Source organism: Chaetomium fimeti, assembly GCF_033439085.1.
Source record: "Chaetomium fimeti strain CBS 168.71 chromosome Unknown B0H64scaffold_7, whole genome shotgun sequence".
Lineage (NCBI taxonomy): Eukaryota > Fungi > Ascomycota > Sordariomycetes > Sordariales > Chaetomiaceae > Chaetomium > Chaetomium fimeti.
In genome coordinates, this window is record NW_026944335.1 from 1,586,505 (window position 1) to 1,611,869 (window position 25,365).

General features: G+C 58.2%; 9 protein-coding genes across 9 annotated transcripts; 4 read left to right on the plus strand and 5 right to left on the minus strand.

The window, feature by feature from the left end:
- Positions 1–118: 118 nt before the first annotated feature.
- B0H64DRAFT_407055 (SNF2 family N-terminal domain-containing protein) lies at positions 119–4,029 on the plus strand. Its single transcript, XM_062804545.1, has 3 exons — positions 119–260; positions 343–1,948; positions 1,992–4,029. Exons 1-3 carry the CDS (start codon positions 256–258, stop codon positions 3,720–3,722), a joined length of 3,342 nt encoding a protein of 1,113 aa, XP_062656073.1. The 5' UTR covers positions 119–255; the 3' UTR covers positions 3,723–4,029.
- Position 4,030: 1 nt separating this feature from the next.
- Positions 4,031–5,875, minus strand: B0H64DRAFT_231393 (uncharacterized protein). The gene is made up of 3 exons (XM_062799724.1): positions 5,491–5,875; positions 5,109–5,431; positions 4,031–5,057 (listed from the first exon to the last, which is right to left on the minus strand). The coding sequence occupies exons 1-3, from the start codon at positions 5,641–5,643 to the stop codon at positions 4,328–4,330; spliced, it is 1,206 nt and encodes a 401-aa protein (XP_062656074.1). The 5' UTR covers positions 5,644–5,875; the 3' UTR covers positions 4,031–4,327.
- A 529-nt stretch (positions 5,876–6,404) lies between these two features.
- B0H64DRAFT_407061 (uncharacterized protein) lies at positions 6,405–7,944 on the plus strand. Its single transcript, XM_062804546.1, has 4 exons — positions 6,405–6,943; positions 7,007–7,208; positions 7,262–7,376; positions 7,429–7,944. The coding sequence occupies exons 1-4, from the start codon at positions 6,653–6,655 to the stop codon at positions 7,823–7,825; spliced, it is 1,005 nt and encodes a 334-aa protein (XP_062656075.1). The 5' UTR covers positions 6,405–6,652; the 3' UTR covers positions 7,826–7,944.
- A 2-nt stretch (positions 7,945–7,946) lies between these two features.
- B0H64DRAFT_365584 (uncharacterized protein) lies at positions 7,947–9,377 on the minus strand. The gene is made up of 2 exons (XM_062801880.1): positions 8,842–9,377; positions 7,947–8,716 (listed from the first exon to the last, which is right to left on the minus strand). The coding sequence occupies exons 1-2, from the start codon at positions 8,984–8,986 to the stop codon at positions 7,974–7,976; spliced, it is 888 nt and encodes a 295-aa protein (XP_062656076.1). The 5' UTR covers positions 8,987–9,377; the 3' UTR covers positions 7,947–7,973.
- A 1,894-nt stretch (positions 9,378–11,271) lies between these two features.
- Positions 11,272–13,138, minus strand: B0H64DRAFT_407067 (uncharacterized protein). The gene has a single exon (XM_062804547.1). The coding sequence runs from the start codon at positions 12,924–12,926 to the stop codon at positions 11,493–11,495; it is 1,434 nt and encodes a 477-aa protein (XP_062656077.1). The 5' UTR covers positions 12,927–13,138; the 3' UTR covers positions 11,272–11,492.
- Positions 13,139–15,137: 1,999 nt separating this feature from the next.
- Positions 15,138–17,703, minus strand: B0H64DRAFT_467803 (uncharacterized protein; the record flags this gene model as incomplete). Its single annotated transcript, XM_062807726.1, has 2 exons — positions 16,832–17,703; positions 15,138–16,728 (listed from the first exon to the last, which is right to left on the minus strand). The coding sequence occupies exons 1-2, from the start codon at positions 17,605–17,607 to the stop codon at positions 15,138–15,140; spliced, it is 2,367 nt and encodes a 788-aa protein (XP_062656078.1). The 5' UTR covers positions 17,608–17,703.
- A 1,034-nt stretch (positions 17,704–18,737) lies between these two features.
- On the plus strand, positions 18,738–20,789 carry B0H64DRAFT_231515 (FAD dependent oxidoreductase). The gene is made up of 2 exons (XM_062799725.1): positions 18,738–20,379; positions 20,437–20,789. Exon 1 carries the CDS (start codon positions 18,819–18,821, stop codon positions 20,319–20,321), a length of 1,503 nt encoding a protein of 500 aa, XP_062656079.1. The 5' UTR covers positions 18,738–18,818; the 3' UTR covers positions 20,322–20,379; positions 20,437–20,789.
- Positions 20,790–21,292: 503 nt separating this feature from the next.
- On the minus strand, positions 21,293–22,288 carry B0H64DRAFT_377080 (transcription factor TFIID-domain-containing protein; the record flags this gene model as incomplete). The annotated part of the gene is made up of 4 exons (XM_062802507.1): positions 21,293–21,309; positions 21,368–21,794; positions 21,906–21,981; positions 22,038–22,288. The coding sequence occupies 4 exons, from the start codon at positions 22,286–22,288 to the stop codon at positions 21,293–21,295; spliced, it is 771 nt and encodes a 256-aa protein (XP_062656080.1).
- A 1,799-nt stretch (positions 22,289–24,087) lies between these two features.
- Positions 24,088–25,180, plus strand: B0H64DRAFT_231613 (uncharacterized protein). Its single transcript, XM_062799727.1, has one exon. It carries the CDS (start codon positions 24,356–24,358, stop codon positions 25,013–25,015), a length of 660 nt encoding a protein of 219 aa, XP_062656081.1. The 5' UTR covers positions 24,088–24,355; the 3' UTR covers positions 25,016–25,180.
- Positions 25,181–25,365: the final 185 nt, after the last annotated feature.

The following is a 25,365-nucleotide window of genomic DNA, read 5'->3' on the forward strand; positions in this document are numbered from 1 at the left end:
GTCGGGGGCTTTGGGTCAGTATTTAGGGTTAGGGGTTGAGCGACTGCGGGGTAATTACCTGAGGTCTGGACTTGTGTTATTGCTTCCAGTTGGTTGCCTTGGAGCCCGCTCGAGACTCGTCAGTTAGTAAACAGAGAGGCCCACCAAGCGCTGTCGGAAGTGCCCCGCGACCACGCCTTACAACAATCGAGAGGATCTGGCAGCTGGCGATAACCCCACAATCGGCAAGATATTGCTGCGAACCTGGAGTCATCGATGCGGTATGTAATTGCCCCTGCTAACAGCTTGCACCTCCTCACGACGAGGGGTAAAATAAAAACTGACGGAAATCAACAAACTCAGAAAACCAGGCTCCAGCTTCGCAATCCAACCCCAAAACAATCTCGCATCCGACAACAAACCAGGTTTCTCGCGGACGAACAAAGCGAGTGACAGAAGACCGAGCAACAGCAAACCACGGAGGTCTCGGGCAGAGTTGAGACAGAGCTTCTACGACCTGGTGGAAGCGACGACCATCAGCTACACCTCCTCCCCGCCGAAATCCTCAAACGCTTCGCTTGCTAGTCTCGAGTCAGACAACATGGCGCGATTACGGAAAGAATCGTTCAGCGATGACGACCTCGAGTACCTCAGCTCGCAGGCAACCAACATGTCGCTAGATCCTGCGTCTCAAACACCGCCGAAGCAAACCAGCAGGCCAAGCAACGCTGTTGTTGACTTGACAGACAGCCCGATACCGGCCATCCGATCCCCGGCAGCTGCGACACCAACACCGAGCTTTGGCCATCCGACAAAACTGGCCCCGCGGTTCGGCCAGCAAGCGGACAAGCCCAATCCCATGTTTATTCAGCGGAGAACCCGGCCCGAGTTTCACACCGACATGTATAGGACTTCAGGTCCACTGAAACCGAAGGCCGAGGCTAAGAAAGCGCCAGCGCTCCAAATGTTTAGTTCCATGAGTGAAGACGCCCAACCCGCGTACCAGTACACCCAACCTGCGGGGTCGTTTGGGGACAAGGTTTTCTACACGGACCCCACCAAGGCCGCGGCAGACCTGAAGGCCTTGCTCGAGGGCGGCATGGAAGATGAAGAGGAGGAGGGCGAGGCGCCCAAACCCGAGGGTGACAAGCCAAAGAAAGAGACCATCGAGGATGGTACGCAGGAGGGCATCAAGGTCAAACTCCTCCCTCACCAAGTGGAGGGAGTGCGATGGATGCGTGGGAGAGAAGTTGGGGCCCAAAAGAAAGGAAAGGTGACTAATGGGGGTATCCTAGCCGATGATATGGGTCTCGGAAAGACACTGCAGAGCATCTCGCTGATCGTCAGCAACACGATGCCTGGGCCCGAAGAGAAGGGGTGGAAGAAACATTTCGATCAGGTGAAGAAAGCAACACTTGTGGTTGCGCCGCTTGCACTCATCCGCCAGTGGGAGGCCGAGATCAAGGAGAAAGTGACCAAGGACCACGAACTCCGGGTCTATGTCCACCATGGCCCTCAACGGACAAAGGACCCCAAGGTTCTGGGAAAGTACGACGTGGTTATCACTACTTATCAGATCCTGGTGTCTGAGCACGGTAACAGTCACCCAGACCCCACAAAGTCACCTCAGGCGGGTTGTTTTGGTGTCCACTGGTTCCGCGTCATCCTGGATGAGGCTCATAGCATCAAGAACCGCAACGCCAAGGCGACCAAGGCATGCTGTGCTCTCCGTTCCGAGTATCGCTGGTGTCTCACCGGTACACCAATGCAGAACAACCTCGACGAGCTTCAGTCGCTCGTCCACTTCCTCCGGATCGCTCCCTACGACGATTTGGCTGAGTGGAGAGCCAACATTGATGGGCCACTCAAGTCTGGTAAGGGCCACATTGCCATCCGGCGGCTGCATTCCCTCCTCCAGTGCTTTATGAAGCGGCGAACCAAGGATGTCCTGAAGGAGGAAGGCGCCCTCGTAGCGGGGGGGTAAAAAGGCGCTCGACGCGGCCGCGGCCAAGGCTAAGGCGGAAGGGCGGGACGCGACAGACGTGCCACAGCCCGCTTTCAAGGTCACGCAACGCAAGGTGGTCACAGTCGAGACGGAGTTCTCCGAAGCCGAGCGCGAGTTCTACGACAAGCTGGAGGCGCGTGCCGACAAGAGCCTCGAGAAGATGATGAAGGGCAAGGTCAACTACGCCAACGCCCTCGTGCTGCTGCTGCGCCTGCGCCAGGCATGCAACCACCCGCGGCTGTCTGAGACGAAGCTCGAGAAGGACAGTGAAGCGCTGATTGGCGATACGGCGTCGCAGCCGAAAGCGAGCGCTGCAGACGATCTGGATGCTCTGGCGGATGCATTTGGCGGCATGGGCATCCAGACGAAGCAGTGCGAGATGTGTCTGAACGATCTGAGCAAGAAGGAGGTGGCGGCCGGTTTGTTGCGCTGCACTGAGTGCGCCGAGAGCTTGCAGAAGGTCAACAATGAGAGCCCGGGCCGGAAGAAGCCGAAGAAGGAGAATAGGAGAGTCAGCGTGGTGGAGGAGGAGATCAAGATCGAGAAGATGGCAAAGCGGAAGCCCAAGGGCCGCAAGATAATCACCGACAGTGATGACGAAGAGGAAGAGATGGAGGGGAGCTGGTTGGTGGATGAGGATGAGCGTGGTTCTCTACGCCTAGGCAAGGCCGGCGGCGAGGAAGATGAGAATGCAGAGGGTGGTGGCGAAGATATCGCCTCGGAGGATTCCGATCACTCCTCGGAGGAGGACGATGGGAGCCAGCTCGATAGCTTCATTGTCAAGGATGAAGAGGTACCGGAGGGTGGATCAGGCTCCGAGACCGATTCGGATGACGAGACGTTTGTCTCAGTGTCTAAGCTACGCACACAGACCGTCTCTTCCTCCCAAAACAACGAGGTAGACTCCCCCGAAAACCCGGGCATCTCTGAATCCGAACTCCTCTCCGGGTCCGACTCGGACTCAGACGACGACCTTCCCGTCAAACGGCATAACGGACACCGCAGCGGTGCCAAACCCAAGCGACACAGCATCGGCGCCAACAGCAATACCATCATGACCTCGGCCAAAATCCGCGAGCTCCTCTCCCTCCTTCGTAAAGAAGCCCCCGAACACAAGTTCATCGTCTTCTCCCAATTCACCTCCATGCTCGACCTAGTCGAGCCCTTCCTCCGCGCCCAGCCAGGTCTCAAAGCAGTGCGATACGACGGCAAGATGGCCAACGACGCGCGCGAGGCAGCGCTCCGAGCGCTCCGCACCGACCCGCACACGCGCATCCTGCTGTGCTCGCTAAAATGCGGCTCCCTCGGCCTCAACCTGACGGCCGCCACGCGCGTCGTCATCGTCGAGCCCTTCTGGAACCCCTTCGTCGAGGAGCAGGCCATCGACCGCGTGCACCGCCTCACCCAGACGGTCGACGTGGTCGTCTACAAGCTCACCGTCGCCGGCACCGTCGAGGCCCGCATCCTCGACCTGCAGGACAAGAAGCGCCGCCTCGCCGAGGCCACCATCGAGGGCGGCGCCCGCCGCAAGGGTAAGGGCCAGCTGAAACTCGGCCTGCAGGAGATCCTCGAGCTGTTCAAGCACGACGCGCGCGCCTCCTCGCTGGGCGGGGTGGAGGATGACGACCCCCATGGGCTGGGGTCGAATGGGGTGGTGGTGGGCGATGTGGGGGATATGATGCGGCGGACGAAGCAGCCGAGGAGGAAGGAGCATGAGGTTTATGGGAGGCGGTGGTAGGGTGGCCGGGGGGGCTGGTTTGGGATAGACTGGGGTTTGGGATACATTGGGAAAAGTGGTTTTAGGAGGAAGGGTTGGATTGGGTGTTCTGGATGGTGTTGGTTTTGGTCGGATGGGTTTGTTGGTGGGTTAGGGGGTTAACCGGATGGTATACCAACTGGTGCTTTTTTGTGTGTATCCTGTCTGGATTATAGCGGTTCCCTCTCTGCCCGGCCGGTAGCGGCCACATCGGCACTGAGTATGGGGCTTTCTTGTGCGTATCCTACGGTTTCGTAGTTTATTTTCACCACTGTTTTTAAGAAATATGCTGAGGCCCAGATTGGTGTGAATAAATGTGACAGCTCATTAGCTACTGCGTAGACTTATGACTTGTGATTAAGAAATAGCCCAGAATGTTTGTTGTGTGTGTACAGTGTAACCCAATACCCAATATTCCAAGATCCCCGCGTTCAACAGCCACCAGTCTCCGAAAACCTTGTACCCCCGAAAAACGCCGAACAATGCGATGTGGTATCATAACGCCATTCTGAAGCTCGCCGCTCCACAACCCCCCCCCATTTTACGCCTCTACCCATGAATAATGTAGATCCGGACAAGCAAGAAGATCAATACCTCCCGGAATCCTTCATATCCTGCGCCCGCGTCTGCCCCTTGACGTACCCGCTCAGCCGCATCTCGTTGTCGCCGCCGTGGCCCGACATGCGCCGGTTGCCCGGGTGGTAGGGCGGCAGCGTGTGGTCACCGGGCCGCATGCCGTCTGAGACGAGGGCGGCGTCGGCGGACTGGTCTTCCTCGGAGAGCATTGGCATTCGTGAAAATTGCGCGGGCTGTTGGTGGTCTCTTGACGAGTTGCGTTGGTGGTGTTGATGCGGAGGCGGTTGGTGTCGCATGCCGTCCGATACAAGCGCTGCTTCCGCGCTGTTGTCGTCGTCCAGGGGGACGGGGACAAAGCCTGCCCCCGGGCTCGCGGCGCTAAACGGAGTGGCCGATGTGGGGGGTATGGGCCGTCTGGGAACGGGTGGGGTTTGGCCGATGGGGCGGCGCGGGATCGAAGGGCGCCCAGGAGCGTCGGTGTGCGAGGCGGCTACTGAAGTCGCGGCTGTGAAATTGCTGCGGAGAGATGTGTTGCGCGTGAGAATGCCTTCGCTAGCGGGCGGCCGTAGATTCAGGCTAGGCGATTCGTTTCGCAGTGATGGGGAGTCCATAAGCTTCAAGTTGATATCCTCGGCCCGCTCCAGCGAATCCAGCAGCTCGTTGACCTTCGTATTCCTGGTGTAGTACTTCTGTTCCAAGATGCGAATGACGGTCGCAGTAACGGTGAACATGTAAGTAAAGCTATCTCGCCGTCAGTAGGGCTTCGGCTAGGGAGGCCGAATGGGAACGAACATGAGGATATTCGCAATGGCGAAGTACGGATGCTCGAAAGAGCAGAGCTTGTCGAGCTCGCCTCGTCGACCATCACTTTTATCGCTGAAGCCGACGGTATCGAATCCGTCCGGAGGGGGTATAGTATGGGCGTCTTTCCGGTTCAGGCCGGCACAGTGCATCGGCAGCCCACCCCGACCGAGGACGCTGATGATGCCGAGCAGTACAGCAACTAACACCACATCGAAGACAACAGTGGCGATCAACCAACGCGTCTGCTTAGACCGTCGGCCAGTTTGCTGGATGACGAGAGCTAGAATGGAGTAGCCGAGGATGAGACAGGCCTAGCCATGAAGTCAGTTCGCCGGTGCGACAACAAATAGTTGAGGAATTGCGAAAATACCATCAACTCGAGCACCACTATCTCCTTTGTCAGACCGTGTTCGGATTCCTTGACTCGGATGGTCAAGTAACCGTGGGAACCGACGGCGGCCAGCGAGCCCAAGAGCTGCGTGGAACGGGCGAGGGCTACCCATTGTCTCAAGTCCCAACCCATTGCTGATGAGGAGAGACTGCTGCCAGCTTCCACTAGGAAGAGGCGCAAAGGAGTTTTAGAGTTAAAACTATTATTATCGATGGAGGATTGACATCAGTCAACGGAACCCGCGGTGGAAGAAACAAAATAAAAATCAAGAGTGAGACGACAGAACAACAGCGGCTGAGTGGGCAAACATGCAACCCCCCCGATCGGACCTCTTTCGTCGGGTGGTATTTGCTCCTCCTGCAGAGCTGATAAGATGGGCGGGAGGCTGGGGCTGTGTACCTGTGCCTCCCGACACGGCGAGATCGCTTCCAAGCCGTTTTGAGCGGTCTCCCACCAAAATGGGGCCAGCCGGAGGACGGGGATAAGCGGGGCTTGAACGGCGAACATCACGGCTCCTCGTCGGGTGTCAGATCCCGGCAGAGCAACCGTCACACCGTGTACTTGTGGTGTGCCTGGCCCGGCGCCAAACTCTTCGAATGGTTGTGAAAACAACACCAACAACACTCAACCCTGGAAACCGGGAAGGAACCGCGTTTCAAGTCATTTGTTCAAGAGCGGCTTATTTTCAGGGCAGAAAGGGCGTGGTCGAGGGGAAAAGAGCTCGAAGGGGGTTGCACTTGCTGACATCTGCCCCACCTTCCCACAAAGGACCGCACAGTACAGTCCATACACGAGAGGACGCGTCATCGGCACTTCCCGGGCAAATTGGCGTGACTTTTGGCGGCTGCCAGGGGGCACAGCCCCGCGCCCCTGCCGAATGAACCAGTCAACGACACAAGTCGCCCCGTAATTGGCTGCTGGATCGAGGACAGAGCGACGGCCAAGCAGGAGCGGCTGAGAGAGAGGCTCCAGTGACTCTTAACACTGGCCAAACACTGGCCAATCTGCTGATTCTCAACCTGGCAACTGAATCCAACTGTTAGTTAATCGGCCTGAGGCGCTGTGTTTCCACCCAGCGCTGATTCCGAGTCTCAGTCCAGGTTCTTTGGTGTTTGTCGCGCCAAACGCGCCGGCGTCCAAGATGCCCAGATGCTCCTTCTTCTCCGGGCTTCGCCCCAGGTCCATCCGGGCCGGCGACGACGAGGTTGCGGATGGCGGCAACTTCAATGAGAAATGCGCCCGGCGGCTTCGGGACTGGCCCGCTCTCGTCTTGACAGTGCTCAGGCTTCTGCAGGTCGTTTACTTCGTCTTTGCGTATTTCTCGCTTTACGGCTTCCAGAGATCGAGTTACTTCCGCGAGGATGGACCGTGGCAGCACACGCCGAACGAGATACGTCATGCGCAACGGATGATGCGCTGGGCCCGGATGCAGGTACGGTTCGCCGTGGACAAGTGGTGTATGACAAGGCAGTACATGTCTGACTCGCCCATCTAGGCTACTGTAAGCTTGGTTTACCATGCCGCTGTCCTTGTTGTCCCTTGGCTGCTCCGTCTCTTGAGGGCGACGACAAAGCGGCCCTTCACCGGCTTGGGTGCGGTTTTTGGCGACGGATGTGCGATGGTGGCCCTACTCAACACGTTATGCACGTTGGAAACCGCCCACGAGGGCTACTGTCACAACCCTCCCCAAGGAGGTGGTACGTTGTGTCGGCCGCATCTTGTCGGCGCTGTCCCGCTGACGCCGTTGTAGCCTTCGACTTGCGCGATATGATGAATTTCAGCTACGGTGGCGTCCATCACCACATGAGCCACCGTTCTATCTGCCAGTCTCTCGATGTGATTTTTGGACTTGGAGCCCTCGTCATGTGCGTATCTCGACATCCTGCCCCTTGGCCCCATTGACTCATGCCTCGGCAGCCTTTCGCATTTTATTACCGCCGTTGCCACCGCCTGGCGTGCGAAGCGGTCGTTCCAAACAGTCCTTGCCAAGGTTGGGTCGGCCGCCGGTGACATCGAGCAGGGAGTGATTCGGGGTCACGTTCGTGAAGAATCGATCGCGTCAGCGACTCCCCAGCGACGACATTCACCGCCGCCCTCATATCACTCGGTGATCCCCGAGCCGGCTCAGGATGATCAAGACTACACCGAGCGTGCCACACCATCTCAAGAGCTGCGAAGCCGGGCCTCGGTAGAGACGACGTCGTCTCTTGGACTCGAGAGGTACGGATACCTCGTATCGGATGGGTGGCGTGCCCCGGAGCAACCGCCGGTGTACTCGAGCAGGCCATCAAGTCTGCGTCAGGTGGTGGCCTGAGATGTGTCGCCGCTAGAGTTGGACTCTGCTGACTCCCCTGGGCGTCATCTGGGAACTTGTTGGAAACGCCGCGTGATACCCGAGCTATATAGCTGTAATGATAATTCATTTTGTACCTGCCCCTGGATCACCATCGCCCCTGTGCTCATCACCTGCCCCCTCCCTTCAGAGCCTCCTCCGGCCATCGCAGCTCCCACCCCGTCACCGTCTTGAGCACCTCCTCATCCCCCGGGTCCTTCTCAAACAGCGGCCGATCCATCTTCTTCTCGAGCACCTTCTCCACCACAAACCCCTCTTCCCGCGCCACGTCAAAGAACGCCAGGTCCTTGTGCTGCAGCCACGGCCTGTAACTGGTAAACACCACAAACGCCTTGCTCTCCCTACTCTTCTTGAGCGTCTGCCGCACCGTGCGCAGCATATTCCCGTGCTCCGAATGCCGGAACAACAAATCCGCCAAAATCAACACATCAAACCCCTTCTCCCCCTTCTCCCCCTTCTCCCCCTTCTCCCCCTTCTCCCCCTTCTCCCCCTTCTCCCCATCCCCATCCCCATCACCACCACCCCCCTCCAAATACCCCAACACCTTCCCCGGATCCGCCCCCCAAACCAACCCCTCCACAACAATCGGCAACTCCTGCTCCTCTTCGCTCACACCCGGAATGAGCCCACACCCCCTCACATTCCGCCACATCGTCTCCAGCAGATCCGGGTCCGGGAAATCCGTCACCACCACCCGCCGCGCGCCCACCGCCGCCGCCACGATGGACGGCAGGCCTGCGCCGGCGCCGAGTTCGAGCACGGTGCGCCCGCGGACTAGTTCCGGGTGGGACTCGAAGTGGGCGGCCATGACGCGCGAGCCGTTCCAGAGGTGGTGTGCTTCGGTGGGGGAGTCTGAGGGGTGGGTTGTTAGTTGGAGGGGGGGGTGTTGGGGTGGTGGTGGGGAGGGGGTTGAGGGGGTGAGAGGGTTGAGGGGGTGGTGGTTTGTTGGGGTTGGTTCTTTTTCCTTTTTCACTTACGGCCTACTAGGTGCAGAGTGATGATGTCGCCGTTCATGGTGGTGTAGGTTTGGGTTGTGGGAGGCGGGGTCGGGGGGTAGTAATCTTCTGGGTCTTGGAAGAGGTCTGTGTCGACGGTGTCGACGTCGATGTCGGCTGTGGCCATCTTGGAGTGACTTCTTGCCGAATATTATTGTTGGTGGGAGGTTGCTATGTGACTCTGGTGAATTATGTGTGAGAGGTAAAAGGCATGAGATGTGAAATGCGGGTTGAGGTGGAGCGGGCAAAAATTGTGGAGGAATTTTTATCGGGCTGTAGCACTTAAACTCGACTTCGAGTCAACCGCGGCGAGTCTTGTTTGACTACCTACCTAGCTATGAGAGTCCCATATTCGGGATAACATTAGGAATTGGGGTAATAACTCAAAAAACGGGATAAAGTGCGGTTTTCCTTGAAATATTGACCGCCCTAATAAAAAGTAGAAAGGCATTCCCAAGTAGTAGTTAATTAACTCCGTCCTCCAAACTGAATATTTATCCCCTTCCCCTATCCCACCCCCATCTCCATATCTACCCAACCCCCCTCCTCCTTAATTACCCCCTGCCCCCTTCACCACCACCCCCAACCGCCCCCCCAAACCGCGCCCTCGCCAACGCCCTCAACCCCTCCACAACCCTCTCCTCCCTCTCCCGATACTCCCGCACCCTCTCCTCCCTCTCCGCCCGCCTCGCCCGTTCCTCCTCCTCCCGCCTCGAAACCCGCTCCTTCTTCCTCTCCGCCTTCTGCCTCACCATCGCCTTATACTCCTCCACCCCGTCCCCGCTCCCCATCAACTCGCCCTCCGCAACCTCCCCACCACCACCACCGGGCGACTTCTCGCGGAACCCCTTCAGCTTCTCGTTCAGCTCCCGGCGCTTCTCCAGCCGCCGCTCGCGCGTGCCGGCGTCGGCGCGCGGGGCCGCTTCGTCGAGCAGGGCCTGCTGCTCGCGGCCGTGGGCGCGCCGGGCGAGGCGGTGGTCGGCCAGGGCGGTGGCTTGCGCCGCGGCGAGGGATTCGTCGCGGAGGGTGAGGTCGGTTTTGGTGGGGATGGAGGGGCCGGGGGCTCTTGAGGAGGCGGGGTGCTGGGATGGGGGGTGGTGGTGGTGGTGGTGGTGGTGGTGTTCTTGCCCTGGAAGTGGGGGTGGGGGTGGGCCGAACTCGTCGTCGTCGTCGTCGTCGTCTTCTTCAGGTTTGCTGGGTTGGTGGCGAGGCTCGCTCTCCGGGTTGGAGGGGGAAATGGAGCGGGGGAGGGTTTCCGGCGGTGCTGCTGGTCGCTGACTGCTGATGTCGATGTCCTTGTACTCGTTGGTGGCGCGCTGAAAGACCTCTGGATCGTACCATCCCTCTGCGAGCTCCCCTCGGTTCCACTTCCCCATGAAACTCTTCCAGCGACCGCGAAGCTCGGTCTCGTCGAGTGACCTGATGTCCAGCTGCTTCTGCAGGTCGAGGTAGTCGGCGAAGAGCGGTTTGAAGGCGGCTAGGTCGGTGCGCGAGAGTTGGCGGGCATCAAAGGGCAACTCCTTGCGGGAGGGTGTCGGTTCTATTGACTCTCGCTTTGGTGAATGACCCCGGCGCCGATGTGGGTGCTCATCGCGGTGACGATGCCGGTGGCGGTGAGGTTGCGACGGCCTCCCGCTCTCTCGATCCTTGCTGGGCGAATATGAACGACCCGCCTCCCGCTCCCGCGAATGATCAACTCGATGCCGTTTTGAACTCCTTCCAAGGTCCCTTGAGCCGCCCTCTCCTCCCCTCTCCCGGTCTGAATCCCGTCCACGATCTCGCCAGCGATCCTTCTCCTCGCCCGGACCGCCTACAGCAATGTTCCGGTCAAAACGCGGAGATCGCGAGCGGGAATGAGTCCTCGATGTCCTTCTATCGTGATGTGACCTTGACCGGCTCCTCGACCGAGCTAGGCGCCGAGATTCGAATCTGGAGGGTGATGCTGGCATGCCTCTGTTTGGAGGTAGTTAACTACCTGTTTACTCAATTTATTTGATCGTCTCTGTGATTTCGCGATGTTCGGGTAAGTTTCCAAGTAAATAACAAATTTCTTCATGCGCGATTCTTGCTCGGAAACAACGAAATTTCCGAATGTGACTTGATGCACCTCAAACTCAAATGCTGATTTGTTTGTATTTGTATCAAACACTGTGTTTAATGTTGAGCTTTGTTAAGCCTGGCGCTGGCCAAGTGAGAAGCGGCTGCCAAAACGTGGTGGATCGCTGTTAGCGCAACAACAGGGCGAGCCTCCGTTACGCTGGCTCCGTTTTGGGGTATGGACATTCAGCAACGATCCAGGGTTGAGCAAGAGGCCCCTGCTGAATCTTCCTCCGTCTCAACCCTAACATGTAGGTAACGAGCACGATGCTTGCCTGATATACGTGCTTGTATAAAGCATAAGCATTTTATTCTGTCGGTAGGTTGGGAGATGATGATCTTGAAACGGCAACTACTTCCCCATGGGTATCTCATATTTGGAATATAATAAACAAATGCCCGCGGGCAATCCCCGATAGACTTGACAGAGAGGAAATAAGAATACATCTCCTTTCATTCCGTGATACAACATCATAGCAATTCGGGCGCATACTGCAACCTGCCCCATCGGCCCCTTCTCGCACCCCCAGCCAGCCTTACCCCTGGTTCAGCGGAATGTTATGAACTAGGCAACCTGGACAATCACAGCTGTCCCCGCACGGACACGACTCCAGATGTCCTCCGCAGAGCCCCGAAATGGGCAGGTTGACGAAGAAGTAATCCATACTAGACAGCGACTGTTCTTCCCGGGCAGGTGACCCCTCACTCGCTGCCGGTGTGGGTGCTTCCGTCGGGGATTCCTGGCCGGCCGTCACCGCGGGTCGTGCCTGCCCGCCTGCCGGTTGATCCGCCCCGCCGGGGCTGCTGCCGCTGCTACCGTTGTATGCGTTGTTGACGTACTGATACATCTGGGAGTTGAACGGATGGGCCAGGCAGCCGACGCATTGGCAGCCTTCGCCGCAGTTGCAGTGGTGGCTAGCGCCAGCATCGACCGCGTCCCCTTTGGTGGTGGGCGACATCGGCGTGCTCATCGGCACGCCCGTCTGCGACACAACTTGTTGCCAGATGACCGGGTCGATCGGCTGCTGCCAAGAACCGTAGTCGCCCGGGTATCGAAAGACGGTGGGGTATTGAAAATGCGCCATGTATGGCTGGCTGTAGACCGGAAGCGGCGCGGGGGTATTGTTCGGGGCCGGTACTGGAGCCGGTGCTGTTTTTGGTGCACTGCAACCACAACAGCCGCCACCACCAGAAGTGGTACCGTTCGTCTTCGAGATCGGGATCGTGGGTTGCGCTGGGCTGCGGAGAGGCGGCGGTGCGTGGTTGCCGTTCGCAAAAGGAGAGGGCGGGACACTGCCATTTGGAGCCATGTAGAGCCCATCTTCCAGCTTGACTCCATGTTGAAGTTGGGCGGGCGTGGGATACGGAAATCCCATCCCGTAGGGCATCGGCGGTACGAAGCTAGGGTTATGAGGAGACGTGAACGCGTTGCCCGGCCCAGCCGGTCCCGCTCTCATACCCGGCCTGAATCCGGCTAGGTCGGCGGGCGGACCTGGGAGAACTGGGCTGCCCGCAACAGCTATTCCGTTAGGAGCACCATTAGTAGTCCCGTTGGTGACCCCGTTGGTGACCCCGTTGGCGACTCCGTTGGTGACTCCGTTGGCGACTCCATTGGTGGCCCCGTTGGTGACCCCGTTAGCGACCCCGTTGCTGCTCGCAACCGCCATGAGATTGATCGATCTTGGATCCATCCTCTCCAGATTGGCGGGGTCAAAAGACTGCTTCCGGCTGTTGGCTTTGGTCCCGCCGTTCGGCTTCCCGACCCGGAACGACGGTCGGGACGGGGACATGGGAGCCTCAACCGGCGAGTGCTCCTTTTCATGCTCTTCGGATTCCTTGCCGCCTTCACTAGGACACCCGCACTTCTGCTTCTTCGGGATGGCAACCCGTACACCACCACAGGCACAGGGTCGACCGGGAGGGCAAGGGCAAGTGCTCAGCGGCCGGCCTGGTTTCCGCACCGGAACCATGACTCGCTCGTAGAAGTGGTTGCATTTTGTCGAACGGTGGCCACGTATACATGGCGCGCTGTGGTGGTCGGAGAGTTAGCAAGCGTTGCGCCGCGGCTTTGGGATGTTGCTCGCTCCGGCTCTCCTGGAGAGGCCGCGGCAAAACGCCACAACGGTGTGTGTAGCATGAGAACCAACAGCAGAGAAACAAATTGGGAATAAGTCGGCTGAGGTAAACGAGAGGACACGTACCAGGCCATCTTCTGACCGTTTATCATAGGCATCTTGGGCGATGTAAAGGGCAACGCCTCAATCCGTACCCGCTCGCTGGTGACGAATGGGGCGTTCCTAGTTTGTGACCCGGGACAGCCCGGTGTCCGGACCGAGCGCCGCGCAGCGCGTGGGAGCAGGGAAGACCGTTGACGACGCAGATCTGCCCACCGCAAAGAGCAGCGAGCCTGTTGGATGAGCTGGATTGAGGCGAATCAGGCACAAGCCCCGTTGCTGCGTGGGCGTGGGCGGTGTCGTCGTTCGAGATTGTCGGGCCGAGGCCGGATCAGTGAGCAAGTTGAGCAAGTTTCCAGGGGAGGCCGTGCATGTGGCCCCGCGCGGACTTCAAGAATCATGAACCCTCGTCGTTGGGAGCATGCAAGTGATGAGACGCGCTACAAAACAGACAGATCTTCCTTGGTGGCAACGAGCAAGAGCTGGAACCTGTTGATCGCGGGCGAAGCAACTTAAGCGGCGAGCCGTGACAGTTAGGAGCCGCCAGAGGAGAGTCGGCCGGTAGTTTCAAGGTACGCCGGCAGCTTTGGGATGATCGCAGGCTCGATGGAACCGGCCGTCCGCAAGTCGTAGGGGAAATGAGGATTGGAGAAGCCCGTGAGTGCCGATGGGTGACGGCAGGTTTTGCTCAATATCGGATGAGGTTCAATCCCTCGTCCGAAATCAAGTACCTAGCACCCGGGAAACATGCAAGAGAAGGCGAAGGTAGCCGGGGATGGGCCATTCCAGACCGGAGCCGTGTTTGCGGGAAGCGAGTCGGGACGGGCAGATGTTTCACTACCGATAAGAGAGAAGCTGGGCGGAAAGCAAATCGCCAGACAAGGCTCAATGACGATGGTTGTGCCGCAACAATGTTGGCTCTCGGTTTTTCAGGGAGAGGCACGGGTGGAGAAGGGGGTTTCTGGATGTCCGTGGGTCAGACCTGGACTTTTGGTCACAACTGACAGCCCAGATGTGCTGACGGCAGCAGCAGCCTGTTTAGTTCCTTGACCGGCCGCCGCGGGGTTGAGAGAGTGAGTGCGTGAGAACGAACCTTGCACCTGCCTTGCTCGCAAGTGAAAGTGTGGTATGCGATGCCTTCAAGGCCCAGGGTCAAGGGGGGTCCTTTCCTGGTTCGTCCTTTCGATCAAATGCATGCAGGAGTGGGCAGGTGGGGCACCGCGTTTTGGCAGTCGGAGAAACTGAGCAAGTTTCTATTGGCTGGAGGGGGCCGCTACAAGAAAATCGACCGAGTTCCTGGACTCAAAACCATGCTTGCCGCGCGGGATGTTGGTCGCGCTCAAGCCGTGGCTGAAATGGGGGTTTTTAATCAGCAGTCCTTCGTAATTCTCATGTCATGTCACAAAGAGAGAAGAACCCCGTCACAAGTCCCCTCAATCAAAGCTGAACAAATCAGAATCGTGCAGTAACCGGTACCTGTATGACACACCTCGGGAAGGCGTGCATCCCGCTTCGGAAAACCCACTACCCCAACACTTGCGCAGTGATTCAGGGCCACAGTGAGCACCTTGGGGGCCGGGATGTCTATACAGGGCTGGAGCGTGGGAATGGAGGGCCCTGGGGGGACGGGGAGGCGAGCTGGGTAGGACCTTTTCACCACGGGGGGGCCACAAAGCCCCGTGGAATCCATGTATTTAGGTGTGTCATTGGAACGTTCACAGCTTCGATCTGAGCCAGGTGAAGTGCTTGCGCGACTCCAAGGCCGACAGTGCCGACTCCCACTCCCAAAGTCCCTGACAAGGTAGCATCCCCCGCCCCGGGCCCGTGGATTCCTGCAGCCGGACCAGTCCCTGGGGACTGTGCAGCGACTCGGCGTGGCTTCGAGACCGAGGGGTGGGTGACATCGCCGACGCCAACGTCTTTGCTTCAACAGTCGCTTCTCAATCCGGGAAGATGGGCGCTTTGGGGCAAAATTCTTGGCAATTCAATCTTAACTCCGCAGGTGTCCTATGAGGCCCCGTCGGAGTCGGAATCGGCAAACATGTCCATGGCACGCATCCGCTTCCTTCCAGGGGCTGGCTTCGAGCCTGACATATGGAAGCCGCCGATGGGCTTGCCCTCCTGACTGCCCGGGATTGGTTCCGCTGGTTCCGTCGAATCCTTCATCGTCACATCACCGCCCGCCGCCCCCATCCCGAAGCCGTCGTCTGGCTCGCCGTCGAGGTCGAGGTCAGAGAACGCATCGTCCAATTCTGCCAGGTATTGCAGGCGAACAGGGTCCAACTCCTCATCGCCGTCCTCCATATACAGGATGGTTTCAACGTAATCATCCACTGCGTCTTGGTCAACAACCGGTTTCGTCGACACCGGCAGGAAGCCACTGCCGTTGCCCCCGTCGGCGGGCACGGCATCGACCGTCTTCCACCGGCCGGATTTGCGTTCCGTTTCGAGCGCGTCGGCCTCCTTTTTGAGGACAGGCGGGTTCTCGAAACTGCTGACAAAGGCCTCGTGGGTTTCGACAGGGAACACGCACCAGCCTTCCCACAGGCTCAGGACGAGCCCGACGCTGCGCTTCCATTTGTCGGCACGCAGGCGGCCCCAGTTCAGCCTGTCCGCCATCAGTCCCAGCATCTCGAATGTCTTGCGGCTCCGGAGTGCCGCCTCGAACAACTGCCGATAGCGCCAGGCATGGCGGATCCCGCTAGTGGATGAAGAGGACAGTATGTCACTGATCACGTAGAGTCCTAGAAGCCGTGCTGCGCTCTGGTCAGGTGCGTCAGACACGGTTTTGTCCTCTGGCGCTGGCGAGGTGTCGCCGGAGTCGTCTTCTCTACCCTCCCGTTCTTTCGCCCCTTGCTTGTAATCTGGATTTGCCGATGTGTATGCGAAAGGGTGTTCAATATTGGAAATGATCATGTCGACTATCTCGTCGGCGCCGCGGCTGGCGTGGGTGATAGCAAATGCTGCAACTCTCGCGATATCCCCCTTCCGAATTTTGGATAATGACGTCGGGAGCCGGCCGAGCAGATGCGCAAGCTTCGTCTTCTCTATTGGATTCAGGAATGTGTCTTCTTGATCCGCACCGTCGCCTTGTCGAGGCTGCTCATCCTCGAACTCGTCGTCTTCTGAAGAGTCGTAGTCGGAATCGGATATGAACTCATCGACGTCTGTCGTGTATTCGTATGCTAGCCGCCGTGTAGGCTTTTTCCACGCATGGCTATCCTCGAACAGCGGAATGTACTCGAGCTTGCCCTTCGCGGGCTGCGCGCCTGTTACAATTTCCCACAGCCGCCAGCGGTACCAGATTCCGCCCTCGCTACGGGCATCCCATACCCATGCCCACTTCTCCTCTCGTTGGACGTCCGGGCGGGACATTAAAAGCGCTTCAAACTCTGGGCCATGTTCCAAGACGGACTCTATGACCTTGTGGATCATGCGGAGCTGTTTAATGTCTCGCGGAGCGCGGACCGGAACATGAAGAATTCCAGATCTGTTGAGCGGGCCGCCCATAGGAGGGCCATATGATGACGGTGGAGCATATGCCCGACCGTGGCCCATCGGCTGGTGAGCGGGCCTGACTGGACCCTCCTCAACCTTCCTCGCACCGAATGGGTATGAGACTGTCGCCGATGAAGACAGAGAGGTCAATCCGGACGAGATGGCAGCGGAAGAAAGATGTCGGTGCAGGGTGAGGAAGAAACCGAAGCCGAGGGTAGCGGTTTTGCAAAGCGCTCACGGCATTATCAATCTCTGTCGCCGGCGTCTCCTTGGACAAGGTGACAATAGCAGCAATCGATTTGCGTTCGGTACCGCCGGGGCCCGAAGGCGGCACGATTTTGACGTTCTCGACCGTTAGATTCGCCGGCATGAGTGCCTTGATGACAGCAGGGGATGTACCAGGCGGCAGGTTTGCCAAGCGTAGGGTCGGCTTTGATGTCGCCTTCTCTTCCGCCCGGTCACCAGTCCCACCATCTGCCTCATCGTCGCTCGCTTCGAATGCCTTGGAGACGGGTACTGTGGCCAGGTCCCTCTCCCTGTCCCTGTCGTCGAACCCCAGCCTCCCGCGGCCCTCATCCGTATCTCGCTGAAAACCTTCGTATGGTCTCTTCTTCACAAACGACGACGGCGATGGTCCCAGACTCCCCGGGCCGCTCTTCAGCGGAGTGCCGGAGGGGATGCCAAAGTGTCTCCTGCCAGCGCCTCCTCCGAAAGGGGACCCGGTTCCAAACGGTGGTCTCTCGGGCGGGCCATGACCGAATCTCGACGGCGGATGCCTGGGTCCGTGAGAGGAGTCGTCCTCGTCGTCATGCGCAAAGCTTTTAACAAAATCCTCGTAGACGGCGGCGGTCTCTGCGGCCTCTCTTCGACGCTTCGCCTCGGCCTCGGCTTTTTGCTTTTCGAATGCTGATTGCTTGCCCGGTTTTTGCAGCTTTGCCTCGACGTCAGGGAATTCGGCAATCTTTTTGGTCGACGACATGTTTGGCAGCGCGAGTGTGTCGGCTACGCATGTTGGGATGTGGTGATTTGGGTGGACTTGTTACACCATCCGCATGTTGCAATTGCACCTTCGCGCGCTGGTGTTGAGGGATCGGCCTCCTTGGATGGCGAATTGGTCCGTGCACCTTAATGCTGGCACCCTGACGGCCATGCTCGAAATTGACCTCTTCATCAGTGATTGTGCACGAAGAACTACTCAATTGCCATTGACAACCGAACACTCCGCCGTAAATTGGCGATTTCAAGGTCGGATTCGGTACTGGGGTATCCTCTTGAATCCTGCAATTATACTTGTTTCCCGAATTATGGAGAAAGCGCTATTTTGGGACACCGTCCTCGTCGGTATTCGTCTGCCATTTTCAACTGCCCGGTTGTGGATGGGACTCTGTACCGAGTACAGGCCAGTGTGAGACGGCCATCGATGCTGCCAGCTGTCGTCGACCGATATCCAAACGCGCACGTTCTGGCGACCCACAAAGCGAGGATGATCTGTGTCACGGTTGGTGGGGGCTTCGTCCATCACCGGACTCCGTGCAGCGCCTCAAAAGAAGAGCGCGCCCTTTCATGTTGGGGCGGGGGATGGGTCCGAGTCTTTCTTCCCTGTAACTTCTTTTGTCAGGGTATGATGCCGTCGGAGAGCCTGCATCGGACAATCAGCGGTTTCCCGGTGCAGTCCGAACGGCCAAGGTGACATTCGGAGATTCCCTTTCTTCAACAGCACAAGAGATCTCTGCTCATGGCTCCATTTCGTGCTCTCCATCCTCCATTATGCGTTCTCCATGTTGGAGCCATCGGCGCCCTTCCCCGCGTTGTTTGCAAGAGCCGAGCCCCGAGATATTTCCTTCCGTTTCCCTCCCTCGAAGACGATGGGTTCCCCACAATGTTCGACCTCCTTATTTAATGCCTGGACGGGCGCCCTTCTGGGGCGAGGCGTGTTCCTGTCGTCAAGCCTACCCAAGCAAGCGCCTGGACTGCAGCAGACCTCCAAAGTTGGAAACCGAACAAACGGGCACGCAGTCGCACAAGTGAGCAGCACACAGCATAACTACGAATACCACACACACAAACGGGGCCATTTGTGACGGCCAGCGACCCAAACCCTAGGCCCGACCTTGTTGGACCCGGCCTTTGCCGCTTCGCGTCTGAAACCTTGTCTAATTACGGAAGCCAAATTGCCGTTCCGTTTCTCAAATGGCTGCTGCGTCTTCCTCTTCCTCTTCGCTTCCCTCCTCGCGACCCTTCTCACCTCCATCTTCAATTCTCATCATTGGTTCTGGCGTCTTTGGGCTCAGCACTGCCTTGGCCCTCGCCCGTCGCGATGCCTTCTCTCAATGCTCGATAACCGTCGTCGACAGGTCGGACCCTTCCCAGCCTGGAACATTCCCTTCACCAGACGCCGCCAGTATCGACACCAGCCGGATTATTAGGGCCGATTATGCTGATCCAGCGTACACGGCGCTGGGCGACGAGGCCCAAGTGCAATGGCGCAAGCAAGAAACCCCCGCTGACTTAGGTGCCCAAGGGCGCTACCACGAGGCTGGGTTGCTTCTGGTTGGCGACCTCGCGCCGCCTGCGCCATCAGCCGCCCCGGCGAGCGGGGGTCTGAAACCCAAGCTGACGGGCTTGGACTATGCTCGTATGAGCTGGGCCAACGTCGTGTCTCTGGCGTCTAAAGACCCAGCTCTTGCTGCCCGTGTTCGGGAGCTCCCCAACCCCGACGCCATCCGCGAGGCGTTGGGAACGGGTGGCAGCTCTGGGTCATGGGGCTACATCAACAACAACAGTGGATGGGGGAACGCTGGAGCCGCGATGGCGTGGTCCTTTGACCAGGTTCAACAGACGGGACGCGTGGACTTCGTTCCCGGAACTGTCGTCTCCTTGGAAAGGGCTGAAGACACCGTCACCGGCGCCAAGCTCTCCGACGGCCGCGTCTTGTCCGCCGATCTGGTTATCGTCGCCGCGGGTGCATGGACCGGCGGCCTGGTTGACTTGGCCGGGCAGGCAGTGGCCACCGGCCAAGTCCTCGCCTACATGGACATCACCGAAGCCGAGCAAGAGGAGCTCGGCAAGATGCCTGTCATCCTCAACCTCTCCACCGGCCTCTTCATCATCCCGCCGACCGACCGCGTCCTCAAGATCGGCCAGCACGCCTACGGCTACCTCAACCCGGTCACACCCTCCAACCCACCCCTCCCTCTCTCCCCAACCTCCGCCACCACCACCCAAACCCAAACCCCAACGCCCATCTCCCTCCCCCTCACAGCCCTCACCGACCCGGACCTCAACATCCCGGCCCGAGCAGCAGCCGACCTCCGCGGCGCGCTGCGCGAGATGATTCCGTGGCCGGCGCTGCACGACCGGCCCTTCAGCAAGACGCGGCTGTGCTGGTACTCGGACACGGCCGACGCCGATTTCCTGGTCGACTACCACCCGCACTGGCGCGGCCTGTTCGTGGCGACGGGCGACAGCGGGCACGCCTTCAAGTTCCTGCCCGTCGTCGGCGACAGGGTCGTCGACTGCATCATGCGGGACTGCCCGGTGCAGTTTCGCGGGAAGTGGGATTGGAAGGTTACCACCGAATCTACGTGGGCTGGGACTGGAGTGGCCGCGTTTACGGAGGATGGGACGAGAGGGGGTACGCCGGGGTTGGTTCTGGCGGAGGCACTGGGCGAGAGAGCGGTGCCTTTGCAGTGAGGGGACAGAGCCTCGGGCGAGAATGGGCAATGGGAAAAAGAGGGTCACGAAACATGAGGTAAGCCAACCCACACATCACAGTTGCCATAACGCAGGTCAAGTTTTAATCAACTAGATGATGGTATTCGACGGCAGCAAAAACCACGACTGAAGAACGCCACGAGTCTCGACCCGCCGCCATGCCCTGGCCGTAAAGCTAAGCCTAGCAGCGAATAACGAAACTCTGCGATAGAGCAGTTAAGGCCTACGCCATCATCCTTTTGTGTCGGGGTCGCGAAGGCTTCCCCGATCACGGCAGTTGCCTCTCCATGGGTTGTTTTAGTCCAGACAATACTGTGTCAAACCTCCTGCTGCTACCACTTCTGGGTGCCGATGACGAGCTTCAGGTGAACTAAAATTGTGCCAGCGTCCCATCAACACCCGAAGCAGAAGCGGGCAATTGTGCAGGCAGCAGCTCTGCTCCCAAATGGGCACGATACTTCTCCGTTCCTTCCTCAGAAACCTCTCTTTTTGGCTGCGGGACCCCGGATGGCGTCGACCGCAAACTCATTAGGGGACGGGCAGGCGTCGCACCCCTGCCCGTCGTGCGCAATCTTTCTATGGGTAATATAACCCGCGAAAGGGAGCGCGCCAGCTCCCAATCACTCGGGGAATCCGCGGTCATGACGAAAAGCGCGAAAATCCTGCTTTAATGGTCCGCCTCCGTTCCGTAAACGCCGATGCAATGCAGTGATGCCGAAAAAAGGCCGCAAAAAATTGATACAAATGACCGAGGCATCAGCTTTGGTAGGGCTTCAGCACAGTCGAGCTTTTTGGTGGGTATGATTTTTTTGTCGTGAAATCATGGTCGATGGTGGTTAAGCGTAGTGTTACAAGTGGTTAACAGGCGGCGAGGTAGTGGTGTTGCGGCGGGAAAACGTAGTTTGCTGGCGGGATTGATCTCCTCGTGCCGACCCAAGCGTCGCACAGGTTTAAACCTTGCGGAAATCTAGCCATGTTTGTCAGCATCCAGTTGATTGAGACGAGAATGCAATGCGAGGACTCACCTTGTAACACGGGGTAAATCATCTCGAATGCCTGGTAGATCTCCTCGCGGACCTTGGCACCGGTGAGGACGATCTTGCCGCTCACGAAGATGAGAAGTACGATCTTCGGCTTGATCATGCGATAGATCAGACCAGGGAAAAGTTCCGGCTCGTACGAGCTGAAGTTGTGATGCTTCGACGCGAGACCCTCGAGACGGATCGGGAACTTGATATCGCAGGATCCGACAATATTTTGGATCTTGAAGTCGGTGAACTTCGCGTTGAAGCCGAGCTTCTGGATGATGCGGGCGTATTTGCGAGACGCAAGTTTCGAGTCATCCTCGGATTTTGCACCGGTCACAACCATCTTGCCACTGGCGAAAATGAGAGCAGTAGTCTTCGGCTCGCGAATGCGCATGATGACAGCGGCGAAACGCTTCGGATTGTACTGTTTCTGGTCAGAACTGCTTGTGGCAAAAGACGGTTGAAGACAAGAAGCCATGAGCGACGCTGTTTCTCACTTGAGGACAGCGCGCCGGGCTTCTGACTCAACACGTACCTCCGCATTACGAGCATGCAGCGCGATCGTCTTGAGGTCCAGACGGCAGTCCAAGTTGACCGTGGCAACGATGTTTCTGAATGGGTTAGCCCCGAGTCTCGCAACAGAAACTATTACAAGAGGGAGTCCTACTGGAGCGTGGGAGTGATGCCACTCGGGCCCGCGGGGCCAGCTCCTGGCGTCGCAGCGGGGGTCGCGGGAGTCACCCCAGTACCGTTCGTGGCTTGAACGCCCTGCTGCTGAACGCCGTTGGTTGCCATACCGTTGGGTTGCGCCGCCTGGTTTGCGAACTCGTTCGCGCCGCCGGGGAACGAGAGCGAGCCAGGCGCCGTGAACGCCTTGGCCTGCGCAGCGTTCGAGGGGTGGGTCTGAATGGCCTCCATCTTGTTCGATGTAAACCAAGCGACTTGATCTCAGGTTGTTTTGGCTTGCGCGAACAATTCTACGGGGAAACGAGTTAGATGAGGTTTCGGAAACGAACCGCTAACATGGGAATCTTGTGGGAATGCGACTTCTCGACCTTGGGTAAAAAAAGTTGGTGCGACGGAGGAGGGGAAGGGCAAAACAATTTATAGATGTTGTCTATGGCCCGTGCACCACTTGGAACAATCACTGATTGCCCAAAATGAATGGCGGTGATGGGATGAATGGAGGTGGCTCTGTTGTTCAAGGGCGAAAGGGAAGTGGCGATAAAATACAATCGATGGGATGAGGCGGAGAGAGGGGCCATACCAGATGTGGGAGATGAACAAATTAATGTGTCCCCCTAAACTGCTGTCCGTCGGCAAACACCCTCGAGGATGGTCGGGATGTCTCAATCAACGACCTCAAAAGAATCTTCGCCGATGCGATGCTGCGCTTGATTGCGACTGGTGATGGCTCGGAGCCGGAAGAAGCCTCGATGATGACGGACCGAGGCGGGTTTTCTGCACACGGAGCAGAGGCTGGCTTGCCCACACTGCTTCAACTCACGGCAAGACGGTGTTCCTCGAGGAGAGGAGAGCAAGGTGCACTGTGTCTTGTGCAAACGGATCTTCTTCTATTACCGTCGACGATTAAAGGGTCGATCGTGACAGACGGCGGTTTCCTTGGAGGTCAACGGGCGCCACGAATGACCGAGTGACGACAGGCCCTAGTCCAGAAGCGAGGGAACGGTCGCCTGTCTCTGTATCGACAGATTAATCCTCGACTCTAAATGAATGAGAGGTTGCGCCCACACAGCGCAGGTATCGAGAAAACCGTTAAATGTCTGAATGACAAGCAACGGCCGACGTCAAGGTCGTTTTGTGAAAAATGTGGAGTTTCGATGACGGTAGGGGGTGTGGGTCAAAAATGTGTGGCCGGAGGCAGGTAGCAACGGCCGGTTGGGGACTTCCGGGCGCGGGCGGAAAACAAATCGGGGGAGCGGCACCTACTTATAATTTTCGCTGGAATGCCCAGGTGGCGCCTCAGGCAACCACGCTAGGCTGGTGGCGGCGGATCCCTTGCTCTTTCATGTTCTGTGATTCTGGATGCGGCGAATCAGAGGCCGGCCGTGCAGGATTTTTTTCCCCCTTCAACCAATCAAAGATGCGATCCTGCGCCCACCTCCTGAATCAACCCCTGCGCACAGTGTCAAAGTACTGGTACCTCTGCACACTGAGCAAACTGCCAGCTCGCCCTTCGCATTCAGGCCGCTGGGATCTCCGACAACACCACCCAACCATGCGACCATTCGCCATCTCAACCAGAAACCCGTCACACACCATTACGACCTCCTGAAACGCACAACTCTCCCTCTCCTATATTTTTATCATGCGCTGCTGTTTCGGCGACTCTTTACAGACCTCAACGATAATTTATTGACTTTTCCATTCTCAACGCCGCGATTCTCAAGAAAACAACGAAACGCCATTGCCGAACGCCGGTGCTGCATGCCGAGTCGCTCCCGTCTACATCATCACTTTCAGCTGGTTCCTGCGTTCTATGCTTGCTGCCGTATTCTTATCGCCAGCTCTCGTCAAACACAACAAACCCGAGTCCGAGACGCCCGACGACCTTCCTGAGGGTCTACTCGATATGAAGATGATAACAAAAGAAAGACCGAGTTGCCTAACACTACCAGAGGATGCCGCCGAGCGTCGCGACCGTAAGGCCGCTGGGCTATGCCTTGTCGCGCGCACTCAATCAACAATCGAAGTCAATGTCGGCACAAGCTCGACCTTTCGCTGGGGAACGCTGATGCTACCGAGCAGTACCATAAACCACGACCTATTTTCGCACACCAACACCACACAGATTTCATGCCGGTATCCTGTCGCGACAGTGCTGTCCCGCTTGCGCCGGAGTGACGCGCGGCCTTGTTGCGGCGCGTCTGGCGGGCTCAGGCAGCCCGTTGCCACAACGCATTCCGACGCCGCAGCATCAAACCAACAGCAAATACCGTTTTCGGAATACGACGATACCGAGGTATGGATGACAAACTTGCAGCAATTCTACCGCGAATGATTCGAAATTTTGCAGCTTGGCTCTCAGGCCGAGTACCGGCGCATACAATCAATTGTGTTCGGAAGGCCCGCCTTGGTTGCAAGCCGTTCGAAGGCCCAAACCCACCAAGCTGCGAGTGTTGTCCGAGGCAACTTCCTGCACAGCACAAGCAGCCAAGACCTGCCCCTTACCCGACCCTCACATTTCTGGCATCAAAAGGCAAGGAACCCTCGATCTCTCTGAGCGCGCAAAGGAAAGCACCCATCACAATGGCGCACCCGGGGCCCCACGGCTTGGCGCGAAAACGGAAATATCGAGCGCATTTCATGGCCTTTGGCATGTTGGGCGTCTCAGTAACCGGGCGCATGGCAACCGTGCCCGTCTTCAGGGGGTGGAAGGGCCTCGAGCGCCGCTCCCAAGATGAACGGGAAGTATCTGTACTTGGAACGGGGCGGAAATGGGGTGTGCCCCGTGCAGGTCTGTGGCCCGTGTGGCTTCAGGTTCGTCCAACCCGATGCACAACACTTCCCGTCCAACACCCAGCCTTGTCTGTGAGTCATCTTCGGCCCTCACACATAAATTCTTGTTTTGAGCAATCAAAGCACAAAGATGCATCGCCGCCGATAAGCGCGAGCGCTTCGTAAAGGCGAGGGTTCAAACCTCGCTCTCCTCCGTCGCGGTTTGCCGGACCGCGAGGAGGGGGGAAGGCGGGCGCAGGCGATTGCGCGATTGCCACAGCGGGCTGGCTGGGTTGACGGTCGGCCGCTCCCTCCCTCCTGCCCAACCGTGCCAACCCGCACGCACACTCTGGCGCTGAAGTTCGGTTGCGGCCGTGCCCCCTCACACCCCTCCCAAACCTGAAGGTTGCCGACCCAACCATGCACTCACGGGGCGGGGGTCCAACCAGTCTGGAACAAAAGCCGGAGAGTTGCATAAAGTCCTGAAGTGCCGCGGCCCATGAGGCGCGGGGCATCCTAGCGCTTAAAACCTGCGG